The sequence below is a fragment of the Punica granatum genome, chromosome 7 (genome assembly GCF_007655135.1).
Source record: "Punica granatum isolate Tunisia-2019 chromosome 7, ASM765513v2, whole genome shotgun sequence".
In the NCBI taxonomy this organism is placed as follows: Eukaryota; Viridiplantae; Streptophyta; class Magnoliopsida; order Myrtales; family Lythraceae; genus Punica; species Punica granatum.
This window is the reverse complement of record NC_045133.1, coordinates 2,686,159-2,700,899: the sequence shown is the minus strand read 5'-3', so window position 1 is coordinate 2,700,899 and position 14,741 is coordinate 2,686,159. Positions and strand designations below refer to the sequence as shown.

Genomic DNA, 14,741 nt, shown 5'->3' with positions numbered 1-14,741 from the left:
CTTCTCACAACTTGCTCAGGTGAAACTAGAAAAGAGAATAGCAGGAGGAAGCACAAGAATTTTCCATGGATCATATCCATACCTTCAGGACTTTATCCAGATATGACGATCCTCCTCTGTTTATGATCTGCTAAAATGTCTCTCTTTGCCTTATGAGCAGCTGATAATGTCGCCTGCGGATAAAGCTGAGTCACAGCCGAACCTGAAGCAATACTGAAGATGTAGAAGCAGAAACGAAGAATTTTCCAATATAATACAGAATTAAACACAATTTCACTATCTTCGTTTCAAATTCTAAACGTGGGTTAGCTCCCAATAGGAAGTACAACATGGGTCCTCATCCGTCCTTGTTAAAGACCGAGACGGACTCAATCACGCTTCTAGGAACCATTTCTCTATTCTTCCGACTCTGTTGAGAAAAGAGGACTCGTCAGAACCTTATATAGCATATGATGTAATGACTAGAAAAAACGACTGTCAAATTACCTCACCTAGAAAATGAAACACGTTTCCTCTCAAGATGAATCCAGTTTCATCAAAGAATGTCCTAAATGATAATATCCTATGAAGTGCCTCCAAAATACTGAGGTCCTGCGCAGAATGATATAACCCTTCTCTTACTAACACCAACCCAAACTTGCAAACTTCTTTCAGCTGGAGAAGTCGAGAAGAGCTGCTGTTTGTGGATTCATGACCAGAAGCTCCTGCATGTCTTTAGGAAGAATATCGAAGATCGCTTGCAAGTCTCCCCTCAGTTTACTGCAAGTTGCTGCAGAGTCATCAATTCCCTTACCAGATTCCTGCAGCTGATATTCAAAAGCTATATTTGTCATCGAAACATCTATACTTCATCTGGAAATGAATTGATCTTCATAGCTTCCAATGACTATGGCATCCTAACTTAATCTCGGATAAGGAGATGCTAATCTGAGCTATCCAAGCTTTTTGGGATCCCAAGTATTCTCTACAAAGTTTGCTAGTCATTGTAAAGACACTGTAGGCATGATTTATAGCAAGATATTACTCAGGCACTTGGTGACCCTGTCATATATACAGAAAATATAGGAGAGTTGAGACACCTGCAGCTAAGCAAATGGCAATGTGCTCTTTTAAGAGTAAACTGACAATACAATCATCACGAAATCGAAGGTAGGTAACGTGATGACTGCCAAATACAAGATGCAGACCTCAGCCAGCTTTTTCCGAAGAGCCGTTTAGTACATACTATTACCAATTGAAATTTGTTGTGTCAAACATTATCCATCAATCAACAACACATGAGCAGGGGGCTGGCTGTCGTCTCAAAATTCAAGGTTATAAAGTAATCGCTTGTTCATGAGTTATAGGAAAGATAACTAGCTGCATTTAAACACCAGAGACGTTCTAATGATCAAAACTTAACTATTACTATAAAAATGCAACCTTGAAAGATAGTATGCACGTAATGCAAGAGCTATGCTGTTTATTGGGTTACTTGTCCTAGCCCCTAGGCAACAACTCAACTTTTCGCATCTCGCAATGGATTTGAGGTTTCTTTTTGTGCTATTTCCTTAAAGAGGACACTGAAGAGAAACAGTGAACCCATACTTTTAAATAATCAAGAGTCACCTGAATTTCTCCTCGAAGATGTTTCTCGATAGCAGTGAAAGAATCAACAACTTCCACCTCAGACATTTCAGAGATGAATTCCTGTATCTCAGTCTTCATCCTTGCTTGCTTCCAGATCCTCTGCTGTTCTTGTTCAGCTACCATACGCCTCCTCTGAAACCATGGCATAAAGTTGGGTCCTTTCAAAAAGCGCCTGCAAAAATTAATCGTGAAGCCTCTGTGACTGATTTCAGAGCAATTATGAAGAGAGGAGGACCTTGGTCATGCTACCACTAATTATAGGAATTAGATTATAAAGAAAATTACACTTACCTGTACAGGTCTAGCCAATTAGATTTCATCCTCTTTGACAAAAACTTCCCTGGCCCTCTGGCAGACAAGTTCCTCAGAAACTCATCAACGCTGAATGGAGGGAGAGGGGGAGGATCGACAAAAGGAGAAGTTCCTTCAGATGGCGTGGTAGTTCGGAAATATGGACCAAAAGGAGCTAAAAAATTGGTAGTAAGCTCCAAAAAATGCCGACGTAATATCTCATTATTGACAACCGACATCGACTCTTCAACCCTTGGTGACATCCCTGCATCTATAAGCCTATTCAAAATAGAAGTGTCTGGTTTTGTTATAGCAGTGTATGTGGTCCATATAGCTTCCTTATGCTCTGTCATCAGACAAAGAGGGCCTTCTCTCCTCAGTTTCACAGCATTCAACAAATTGGAGGGAGAAAACTTCTTCAGAGAAAGTGGCTGCTGAAGACCAAATCCTTCTGCCCTCCCAGGAATTCTACCAGTTGACCTACTTGAGAAGGGAAGGCGATTTGAATTGGGACTAGGACTTCCTACTGATACAATATGTGGAATGTTACGAAGAGATTTCAGGAAAAAGATATTTGTTACCCCCAGAATCATAGGAGGAAAAGCGTGTCCCTCCTGAATACTGTTTAAATGGGCAAACTCTGGGTCATGGATGGTAAAGTATGGCCTGAAATCAACACTAAAGAGGAGCGGCGCAACCAAACTAACAAGACTGGCAACAGCCTCACAACACTGGGGAGGGGTTGGTGCTATGATTAGAATGGGCTCTCCAATGAGTAACAACTCCCACAGTACCCAAAGCTGCAGCAGAATCCCCCTAAATATACCAAAAATATCTGAATCATGAAATAGACCCTGCGGAACCGATTGATTTGTTGGAAGCAAAGGAGCCATTGAAGATGCAGACTCTTCAAGTAACATCCCACTTTCTAAGGGCAAAGAATGTGCCGGAGGCAAATTCACTTTGAGCGCTGCATTTCCTATAGGAAGCTCCATAAGCGTACCAGGTGCAGGAGAAGGCCACATCGAAACATAAGCTGCGATGTGCTCCAGAGCTTTCTTCCCGATGTCAAAATACAAAGGACCCATTATTTGCAACAAAGGTCTAAAGACACTTGAGTAAGGGCTGTGAGATAATATCACAACAGATTTCTGTTCCCCTCCTCTCTTCAGCCTCTCGTCATGTCTTTGTCTATTAAACACAAACCCATATATATACCTCGAATCATCATTGCTACTTCTACCCTGTCTGTTGGACACGTTATTGTTCAAAGGGGGCTTTGGAGATCCTGCCTCATTACCAGCTTCACTTATTTCAGAGGAAGATCCATTGCTAGGCTTAGACTTCTGCCGCCTTCGGAACCGGAAAAAGAACATGCAATCGTGAATGCTCGAGCGATTGTGGTGCTGGGAAACGGAATCAGGGAACGAACTGTAAGCAATTTCGAGCTCCTCATCCTGCGTCAAGGTACGGGGAGGGTAACATTCCTCGATGAGCTGACCTTGCTCGAGATCAAACCTTATAACGCAAAAGGCCACAACCCACTGCTGCAGGGACTCCGGGTCGAGCGTCGGACTAAGCTCTGACTTCACAGAGAAAGACGGGGATCTACTCATTTCGAACGGTTAATACATTACCAGTAGTGCTACCTGTCATTGAATCTCAGGCAATTCCCATTCATCTCCATGCACCATCTTCAATCAACTATAAATACTCCATGGTTTCATCAAAATGGGCAACAAACAGAACCCTCATTATCACTGCATGCTAGGCGTAAAGCAATGGCTCACTCCGATTCGGCCTCTATCACTGGCAGTACGCATATCGAGCTAGAAACTCCATCATATCATTCCTAAAAAATAAACCCGAATTAGATCTCCGGAGATTGATTCAGAATATAAACTTGGAAACCTAATACCCATCAATTGCAGAAGAAACAGGTGATTATCAAACAAAATTAAGCATATCGTACCCGACATCGAGATTATATGACCAAGTTCCGGCAGGAACAAGTACGGATCGGCGACCGAAGAATCAGAGACGCCGCGACGGAAAGAAGAAGGTGGGGAGAGAGAATGCAATCAATGTGGGTGGAAAAAGGGTAGCTTTTTGCTGGTTTTAACGGAATTGCTCGAATTTGGGGGGGAAGAGGAAAGAGGGAATTTATCGGCTTCTGCAAATTCACGCGCAATATGTCAATGGCAGAGAGGAGGAAGAAGCCCATCAAATGAATTTGAGCATGTTCTGAATTTTCTGTAATAATAAATAATAACAGTTAAATTAAATATTTGATAACTGTGTTATCCTTAAAATAAATAAATAAAACCATTTAAATTAGTCTCTCTCTCTGTTTTTTTTTTTTTTTTGGGATATCGATATTCTAATCAATTTTCTGAACTAATTATGTTTTAGATTCTTGTCGCCCCGGAATTTGGAAAGTTGAATTTGCGTGGAGAAACTGATTTTTTTTTTCCAACCAATTATCTCGGCTTTAACAAAAAACAACCAAAGGAACAATTACCTCGGCGTTTTAAAACCTATTTTTCCTTGTTTTTTAGATGCATTTTTTTCTATAAAAGAAAAAAAAGTACAAAAAGAAAATGAATTTTGTACCTAGCTTGTCATTGTTGTGTATGTTTAACATTCACAATCGTGTCGGACCCAACTCAATTATAATTACTCCGATCCTAGCTCGTGTCGTCATCTGCTTTCGCTCGACTTACTCTGGTAGGATACTCGGATCATATCGAAAATCCCCAACCCAATGGCGAAGACGCACACCAATCATATATGACTGCTCTTAAGTAATCAAATATAATATCTACACAGATATGTTGCATCCTCCCAGCAGGATCCGCTCGGTTTAGAGTTCAATGGTAGAAGATCTCAATCCCTCGTGGTTACGAGGGCAATCCTGTTCGATTCAATATGACGCCACGCGACTTCCTTCCCGGAATAACACGAAATTTTGTCCAAAAGGGACCAAAGAACGCCCTTGAGAAACTGGTGTATCCAACTATACAAGAATATTAACTTACACATTTCCCTCCATGGGTAAGAAAGATGCACATCCAGCTAATTTCTTCTATCCAGCGGCCCATCAAGAGGGGAAAACAACGGTTAGCCCCGACCAGACTCCGATTTTACATCCACGACCTCCATAGACAAGGAACAGTATGGCTCTGACCCTTTCTACAAAATTGCCATCCATTGCTAAAAGGAGATGTTTGTGCCTGCCAAAAAGGAAAACCAAGCAGCCTCCGTGCGAAGGTCCAAGCATGCCTAAAGGAACTGTTGGAGCCATTTAGAATTAACTGCGTCTTTCTCCAAGCCATCTTTTAACTCGCTCACGCAATGGAGAGCTTCCTGCACGTCCATTGATTCCAATGGCAAGTCGGCAAATGCCTTGAGGAATTGGCGAGCTCGTGTGGCACCTCTCGACATGTCATCAGGGTCATACTCCCTCTTCCTCTTAGATCCCTCCTGTCAATTTGCAATAAGCAGAAACATTATGGTAAAATTCTCCTAAAGACCAAAGATCAAAACTAAGAAACAACGCTCTTTCACTAAGCTTAATAGCCTGATTCTATCAATTCGGTTTGTTTCAAAACCAGGAGTGCTGCACACATTAGTGTAAACCCTAACAATATGCAGATAGTGCACCTTTTCTCCAGCTTCGTAGGTCAAGATTTCTGCAGGTGAGAAATCCTCTAGCTCAGCAGCTTTTTCTCTTGCGAGAGCAACGACACTCTCTGGAAAGTTTGCAAACTCTGCTACATGAATTCCAAAACTTTGGTCGCAAGCACCTGGCTCAACCTGAAATGCAGAATCAGATGTCCCCATTATTATTTCCCAAACAAACGGCAAAATAAGTCTTTTGGATCTGTACATACAGGCCGATACAGCATGAATTTTCCAGATATTTTCCAGATGCTTATATTACCTCGCCAAACTAGGTTTGAACAGACTTACCTGTTTTTACTATGACAGAGATGATCAAATGCAGAATTTCTTGCGACCTTGCTGGTCAAGGCAGAGGGTAAAGCAAGAACCATGGGCATCTAATCTAGTAAACCTTGGTTGGTGTATCGTAGTATCATGTACTTTCAATCATGTAATTAGCTAGACTACATTTCTGTACCTTGTAAAGCATGGTGAGCTTGCGACTTGAAGCATCAATATGAGCACTGACGTGATAATTTGCTATGCCTGCAAACTGCTTTCCACCAATTTGATCCACATTCTCATGAGCTAATGCAGTCAGCTCGTGGAAATGAGTAGCAAAAAGAGTGGGTGCTTTAATCACTTCAACAAGATGTTCACATATTGCCCACGCTAAACCTGTACAATGTAGAATATGTTTGAGAAAAAGACATGACTACCATGTAAGGATTCCAGAAATAATACATGAGCTGACCAAGCAAGGATTTGTGGGGTGGGGGTTGAGTAAGAGGTGAGAACAAACCAAAACCATCGTAGGTTGAAGTTCCGCGGCCCAGCTCATCAATGATTATCAATGATTTATCAGTCGCTCCTTTGAGAATTGATGCAGTCTCAAGCATCTCTTGCATAAAAGTTGAGACACCGCGCAGCTAGAAAAGAACAGGACACAAAATTGTAAAGAGTTAAAGCAAAGAACTTGTTCATATATGCAGGTCATCTGGTTCTATGCAATTATTTAAAAAAAGATATATTAGCGAAAATATCATCTTGTGATTCTGAACAGTTTATGGGGAAGCAAATTTAGATAGTAAGAGACCACATTATGATTTCATGTAGCGGATGAGTTATTCTAAAACCCATCTAGAGTTCTAGACATCACATACAATTATATAAACCCTTTCAAAAAGCTCAAACTTAGAAACCATATTCTTTGAACTCACCTGGCAATCTCCTGCACCGACACGTGCGAAAATGCAGTCTCTAACAGAAATGCTAGCCTTGTCACAGGGAACAAAACAGCCAACTTGAGCCATGAGTATATTCACCCCAACCTATAATAAACAAAACAATCAGTTTTTTTTTTTACACAACAAAACAATCAGTTTACTTGTGGGGATATATAAGCTTATACACAAAAACCAGAAGCAGCATAATATATCAAAATGGTGAGGTCAGATGAAACCTAAGTCCACGAATTTTAGTCGTTCTTCATCAGATTGTCATATCTTAAACCAGAGAGTCAGATAAACAAAATATGTTTTATGCTGAAATGTAATTACAAAACCATTTATCCAAAAGAGAAAAGGTAATTAGAAAATCTTGACAATTACTAAATATAACAAAAGGAGGATCAGCCAAACTGAAGTAGATAACCAAAATGCACATGTCACCTGTCGAATAAATGTGGATTTGCCACCCATGTTTGGTCCTGTGATGATCTGGAACCAACTCTTTCCCCTGACCTGAAATGAAAGTATTGAGATTACTGGAGCCCTATCTCCCGAAAAACCTATGAGTGCCATGCTTTCTTGAATCATACGTACCAGCTTACAATCATTAGGTATAAAGTTAACCCAATCTTGAGCCTCCACACATGGATGTCTGCTACCTTCTAAGATAATATCTCCCACATCCTATTAGGATCAAACTCAAACCCGTAAGAACATTGCTACCATGAAAAGAACAACATATATATTGAAGAAACTAAAGGCAGCAGATAATGGAAAGGTATTACAAAAGGAGTGATGTCTGGTCTTGTATATGAAGCAGGACAACTAGTCGCCAGGTCAGCAAAACTGAGGAGGACGTCCAATTGAGCAAGCAATGCAGCTAATGATTCGAAGACCTGCAGAAGGATCATCAATCGTGTTAACCTAAGAGCCTTAAAGGAGCAAATAGAGCTCGTGAATAGTTTTTAGTACCACTGCAAAGGAAGCAGACGTCTCCACTACTTTATTAACCAAGTGTCTCTGACGAGTTTTGTACTCTTCAAGGATCTTTTGGTACTGGTCCCCCAATTTTTTAAGCTTGGTGTTGGTAAATTTGACTCCATCCTTTCGAGTCTCTAAGACGATAAATTGGGTGGAGAGCTTCTTCCTTATCTTTGGCTCTTCCTTCTTTGTAATTCTGAACACATGTCCAAACTGTGTGCCTTTGTCTAACTTCAGTGCTTTATCCATGGGCAGATCAAGATCATTAGCGGTCTGTTTGTGCAAATTGCGAATCTGTTGTTCAAGCAACTCTTGTTCATCCTTTAGAGCACATAGTGCAGAATCATAAGCAGGTGAAATCATAAACTCTCCATTTTCAAGTTGATCGAGGTCAACAGCAGTTTCTACAAGGGTGATAAATTTACCCAACTTATCATCGTCAATCAAGATTTCAAGTTCATCTAAGTACTTTTCCTTGATCAATGTGGAGAATTGCCCTTCATAGTTCTGCAGGGCATTTTTGATATAAGGAAGTCTTATGCTGGACTGCACATAGAATCAAAATTAAGCTTAGTTGCTTTCAATGGAACCGAAAAACAGGGAATCAAAATACTAAACAGAACATTAACAGCGCCTATCATCCCATTGAGAAAGAACAAGGGGATGATGTATCCAACGAAAGATATAGACCCTAGGGTGGTTTCAAGATAACATAATTCAGAGAGTTCCTCAGTAGGGTATCACGATAATGATAAAAATATGCAAAAAGTTAGCACAAGAGATCCACATATATAGGAAAACTATTGAAAGCAAAGAAATTGTACCTGATAAAGTTTCACAACATGCTGTAAACCTGCTCGCTTCCTCTCAAGATTATGAGTAAGTCTCTCAATATCCGAGATCCTCTTAAGATGTTGCCTTAAATCTTGTCGAAGTGCTGTGTCCTCCACAAATGCTTGCACCAAATCTAGCCTCATGTTTATCTCATTTACATCTAGTAGAGGCTGTTTCAGCCACTTGTGCAACAATCTTCGTCCCATTCCAGCAGTGCAGGTTCTATTCATTAGACCAAACAAACTGAAGTTTTTATTTGCATCGGTTTTGCTTTCCAGGACATTAAGTGCTCTCATTGCAGCAGAATCCAACCGCATGTAGCTGTCGAGGCTATACTTTCGGATTGTGTAATTCCCATAGTTAGTCTCATCTGCAAGCAGTTCCGCGTAGGACAATAATGCCCCCAAAGCACCAGGAGATAACTCAAATCCTGAAAGCAGGTCTCTAATAGGTTGTGTCGCACCTTTCACAAGCCTACTTAAATCTTCCACCAAATCCCTTGTCTTAAATTCGGCCTTCTTTCGCTCAGTCACCATCACACCACATCTACCAAGAGCATCATATAGAGTCCTGCTCTCACCACTTTTGCTGCCCTCAGCTGGCAAAAGGCATTCTTTACACCCAAGTGCGACTAAAGCTGACTCTAAGTTCGTGAAGTGGCTATCATCAATGAATTCAGCAAGTCCAAGTATTCTGTTGGTCAGATCAACGTAACTCAACCCAACAGTATACCCAGCATCACGAAAATTTAGTATTACTGCGACGACCGCTGGGGCCTCCTGCATCTCATGGTTGGCAAACAAAACATCTTCAAAATTTCCGAGATTTCCAGGACTCCCAGTCCTCACAAGTCTCCAATTTGAACCATTGCCTTCATATAGCTCGAGGGTGTGGTCTGTTCTCTCCAGAAGGACGTCACGAGCAATTGTTTCGAACATGTTTTTACTGACACTGACACTGGAAAGAGCATCAGCTCCACTCCCCAATTGTCGCAAGGCCGTAGTAGTGTGGTAGTATGTCTTTGCAATGAAAGTTGCATTTTCCCCATGTGCTGTATAATAGTCCTGCATGAGCTCATGTTTAAAAAGCAATTCATTTTCCAATAAAATAAAAAAAATAAAGAATATACCAATTGTTTAAGAAAAGGTAAGAACCTCGGGAAATCAAATCAGTAATTCCTAAGGACCTTAATCATTATCTGCTAATTAACTTTTGATATTTGCATTGTTGATACTAGAACATTGAGTATCAGTAAGTAGTCAAAATCAAAAGCCAGAACCTTATCCAAGAAAAAGAGAACAACAAGCCAATGAAATATCCAGAATTTTGTCATGCAGACATAGTAATCGGCTCAGTGCATATGAGAAATCATAACCGAAGAATAACTCAAAAGTCCAGACTCCACACAGTATATAGAGACATCAGAACAGATGCACACCCTTTAGTAGAATATGGAACAGAGATCAGAATATACATACATCTGTATTACAAACATCAGCAGCATAATGAAATGTGAAGTAAACTGAATACGGTCTTTAAACAGTTTTAACTCGGAATGTAAAGCCACAAAGAATAACTATGAATGTCAAGCTCAAAGGCAACAGGAAAGATCGCAAAGATAACATATTCTACCAACAGCATATCAAACAGCTCGTCAAGTACATAATTTGACCATATATCAGATCAATGTGAATAACAAGCCCAACATCAGACAGACAATAGCCACTAAAAAGTCAGGTCATAGACTAACCCTGCGGTCAAAGAACCGAACAGCCCTCGAGTCCTGCGAGAAGACAAGAAACAAAATATTAAACTATGAAATCTGCTGTCTGATTCTAGCTCATGTTCCACTAGATGATATAAAACTTTGGTTTTTTTTTTTGGGGAACTCTAAATCCAATTCTATCCAAGCATGCATTAGCGAAACAACTTAGGGGGAAGAGACATCACGAAAAGCTTACATTGGGTAGGGTTTTGAAGAAGGACAGGAACCCTTGAGCTTGCTTACTATCTATCAAGACAAAAAAAAAAAAAAGCAACCGTCAATCTTCCAATCGCAGCAGCCAATACAAATCAAACAGACAAGTCTACACATGCTAAAAGCCGCTGCTTTGATCGATTTTAACGCAAGCGGAGATCGAGATTCTAGGGTTTTAACTGTTACCTAGCTTGAACTCGGGAAGCTTGTTCTGTTCCCCGAAAGTGTCGTCCATTTCTCTCCAAGGCGGAGGCTGAGGGAGCCGCTTGCTTTAGGTTCGGACGGAGAGCTCCGAGCGGAGTGTGTGCGCGGTGACTGTGGAGAGAGAGAGAGAGAGTGACTCGAAGCTTATACGCGGGAGCTTAATAAGGGTGGCTAAGGCGGGAAAAAAGAGTGGCGGGGAATTTTTGGCGGCGCGTGGAGTCCACCGCCCGGTCTGGAGGAGAAGGTCCCATTTGCTTGCCGTCAGGGCAGCTGAGAAGGCGGATTCCTTAGTGGTGGGTCCCACTTACTGGGGCCTGTCTTGCATCTTGTTGGGCCCAAATTGGGCTTCCTAGAGGCTTATGGGCCGACCTTGGTTGCATTCCCACCAACGGCCCAATTCCCAAGACGAAGTTCTCTTTTTTGTCAAGTGATGATTTCATATTGAGAGCCAGCAGCGTCCAAACTTTTGGGGGTCATATAGCCGTTTTAAACCCGTTTGGATGGAGGGAAAGAGCTCGGAAGGAGAGTGTTATATAGTCGGGAATCTTTTTGGCTTGATCTTAAAACGTTTAATGTATCTTCGATCTTCATCATTCAATTTAAGCAAGTTTCTATTTGAATTGAGCAATCTGAAGATGTTATAACGTCATATCCTTCTCCAAATTTCTCCACGAGATCACTCCTTAGTTATTCCTCGAAGATAATTTTTTGCAAGAGCCCATGTTTACATGCCTCAGCCTCGCTATAATTTATTGGATTTACGGTTCACGACTCACATGCCCATCCGGACCATCCCTAGTGCACTTAACTTACTCCTTTCGACTTTCACATTCATTTGAAATACTTATAAACAAGTACAAGTACTTATTATTAAACACAAACATTGAAGACTAGTAGTCATACATGCAAACAGACCAAACAAAAGAAAGCTACGTGCTCAGAATTGGAGTAGATCGCCGCAAAAGAAAAGGACCGGGAATGAAAGGCACGCTACTTTGGGTCGACGGACTCCTTATTTGAATCTTCTGGAAAGAGCTAATGCTTCTTTCTTTTAATCTCACGGTTCGTCCTACAAAGCAGCAACATAATTATTGCACTTATAAATGAAAGCTGTGGAGTCGAAAAGGTCCACGTCCATGGAAGGAAATATTAGGGTTATGATAGTGACGGTAGCATCAACGGGTGGGTTATAGGAGCATAAAAGCCGACTTAAACTACCCGCAATTTCTCAACCATTTACAGTTGGCAACATATCAATTCATGGGGCGCTTTCATAGCCTGGAAAGGAGCTTAGGCAGACTAGTCCGTGCAATCAGCTCCCCACTCTCTCCTTTACTTCGATAATGTCAGTTGTTCCTGTTCGGTCGTGAAAGCTGAGGTACGATCGTCTCAGAGTTACTCTAATTGGACGTATGAGAAGAGTTGGTCGATTAAAATTCCATGCCCTTGCACAAGGGTCGATGATCCAAGAGAAAATTCTTCGGTTATATTCTACCTCTCGTCATTACATTGCATGAGAAAGTATTAATTAGATTGTAATGACCGAATTGGTGATTTTGGGTGTTCATCATGCGAGTAACTGTCATTTATTTACATATTGAGCAATAAAATTATTATTTTTTCGGCAGAAACAATCATATTATATATATTTCTTCACTGTATTGTTATCAGGTTTGATTAATCAAAATTGTTTCGAGTATTATATTCCACGAGTCAATAATTGTTTGGAGTCATCAGGTGTGAGCCTGTGAGGAATCTAGATATTAGTCAATTTTCAGAATAGAACCTTAAAAATAGTACCCTACTAAATATAGATAGATGGACAGGGATCGATATATAATATCAATAGGCCCAACTAATTATAGGAGGACTTGCTCCTTCGATTCTTCTTATTGTTATAATGCTCTTTGTCTGATATCTGCAATGAAGGCTGGACCAAAAAACGATTTTTGTTTTTTAACAGTTTGGGGAATGGAAACTAACCTTCCGAGTTAGTGAAAGTCATTTTTAAAAACTCAGACGGATAGCAATGTAACAAAGGATAAGACAACAATGCAAAGTTTTTTCTTTTCTATTTTTTTTAGTTAATAAATTTAAGATATCCACAGACAGGAAAGGAAATAAATATTTGGGGCAAGCAGACATTTATGGGGGAATAGCTAATAATGTCCCTTTACTAGGACAGAATTTAGTGCAAGACCAGTACTAACGTTATCCTGTGGTTTTGGTGGTCTCCTCGTGCCTTGATATGATGATGGGACCATGTTTTATAATAGGTACCTAGGTTTTGATTTATATGCCCATGAATGCCAATAGTGGGAATACTTTTTTTTCTAAGATATAAGAGGATGATATATATCTAGCACTTTTCATCAAGTGGAAAAAAAAAAAGCCTTAGATAGCTTCTCACCATTGAATGGCAGTTTCTAAAAATAAAAAAAAATAAAAAGAATGCCGCAATTAGGATTTGATATAGAAGATACAAGTCGACTCCGATATAAGATCTAACTAATTTAAATAAGAAGTCAGGTGTTTTGAGTTATTATAGGCACCAATTGCCAAGAGAATTCGGTATAAGGATTTGATATGAGAGTTATACAAATTTCACTGAGACTTAATTTGAGAGTTTTTGTTGTTGATGTATAAGTGATAAAATTTAAATGTTAAAAGATAAGTGTTGATTTTAAAGTAAGTTAAAGTGTTTAAAAGGTAACAATCTGAAACCATTGAAATTAAAATTAATTAGGTATACTTCGGTATGTTGCGCAGGTATTTTAAAAAAAAATGAATAATAATTGGAGCTCTGACGACTTGCTCTACATTCAACCTCTAGCTAAAGATTATGAAATAGAGCTTCCACATCTCGCAGTTAAACTTTTATATATTATATTAGATACTTAATATTGAGAATAAACATAAGTAATTTTTTATAGCATCCACTTATATGCCGGAAAAAAAATATCACGTTTTTAACCGCTAAAATCAACCAAACTATAATTTTGAAATAATTTATTGAATACTTTTTTTTGCTCAAAAATCAGCAGCAAAAATCATCTATCAAACTGTTATCGCACTCCTAAATAAATCTTGAGGTGCAACACACCTTGAGGGACCACCTTGAGGTCATGTGGATCGTTTGCATTAATCCCTCTAAATTCCTCCATTCACTTGAGCTTCGGCTCTCCGTTTTGGCTTTCTCGGAGTGCTTTAGGTCATCAGAGCTGCTCAAAGCATATACAAAAGTCGAGTGAAAATCATCGGATAAGAAGGATTCACACCATAATAAATTGATGATACGGAACAATTCAAGGGGAATCAATGCTAAATTCGCCCTCGATTCTGTGTTAGAATGTAAATATGGTTGTGGAATAATTAATCAATTTGATGATCAAGGGCATCGAATAATTAACTGAAACTGAAGCATCCCAACCCTAGGGAGGCATTTAACCATGATGGAAAATCATGTTAACATCGACGTGAGTTGGTTTAAGTATTTAGATACTTGTTTCTCTTAAATAAGATTTTGAATTCGAATCTTATAAATTGAAAAAGTTTACACTCGAAGAGCTTTATCCCTTAAAATCGATTCAATTCGACTGAATTAGTTAAGGCCTATTAAATTTTTAGATATCATGATGTATACCAATAAAGCATGTCAACGAGCTTGATCAAAGAGTCTGTTGCTGATTTAAGATTTGGAAAGGGCATCTGTGCGTATGATACCACGCCGCATCCCATAATAATGCTTTGCTTATTGCAATAACTATCCCCTTGGAAGCATGCCTACTCATCAAATGGGGTTTGAGCATCAAATCAAATCAAAATGGGGGGGACGATGATTTATCGATTCCAATGAAATGACGGCCACTAGTAAATTAAAAAATATTAAATTAAATGCTGATCAGCAAGGAAACTTTTAGGGCAGTCTAATC

At 39.8% G+C, this 14,741-nt stretch overlaps 2 protein-coding genes across 4 annotated transcripts; both read right to left on the bottom strand.

Annotated features, from left to right (window-relative positions):
* Positions 1-220: 220 nt before the first annotated feature.
* Positions 221-4,170, bottom strand: LOC116213496 (protein DENND6B). 3 transcript variants are annotated; one of them, XM_031548473.1, is made up of 5 exons: positions 3,893-4,168; positions 1,921-3,772; positions 1,609-1,801; positions 487-806; positions 221-409 (listed from the first exon to the last, which is right to left on the bottom strand). In XM_031548473.1, the coding sequence occupies exons 2-4, from the start codon at positions 3,534-3,536 to the stop codon at positions 651-653; spliced, it is 1,965 nt and encodes a 654-aa protein (XP_031404333.1). In that variant the 5' UTR covers positions 3,537-3,772; positions 3,893-4,168; the 3' UTR covers positions 221-409; positions 487-650. The 3 variants fall into 3 exon arrangements, with proteins under 3 accessions (XP_031404333.1, XP_031404331.1, XP_031404334.1); XM_031548471.1 differs by having other exon boundaries at positions 492-806; positions 3,893-4,167; XM_031548474.1 differs by lacking the exons at positions 221-409; positions 487-806 and adding an exon at positions 813-1,041 and having other exon boundaries at positions 3,893-4,170.
* A 550-nt stretch (positions 4,171-4,720) lies between these two features.
* LOC116214730 (DNA mismatch repair protein MSH2) lies at positions 4,721-11,057 on the bottom strand. Its single transcript, XM_031550168.1, has 13 exons — positions 10,792-11,057; positions 10,589-10,638; positions 10,378-10,410; positions 8,618-9,691; positions 7,785-8,339; positions 7,598-7,708; positions 7,407-7,496; positions 7,254-7,325; positions 6,804-6,914; positions 6,386-6,512; positions 6,062-6,261; positions 5,584-5,736; positions 4,721-5,403 (listed from the first exon to the last, which is right to left on the bottom strand). Exons 1-13 carry the CDS (start codon positions 10,838-10,840, stop codon positions 5,203-5,205), a joined length of 2,826 nt encoding a protein of 941 aa, XP_031406028.1. The 5' UTR covers positions 10,841-11,057; the 3' UTR covers positions 4,721-5,202.
* Between the last annotated feature and the right edge of the window lie 3,684 nt (positions 11,058-14,741).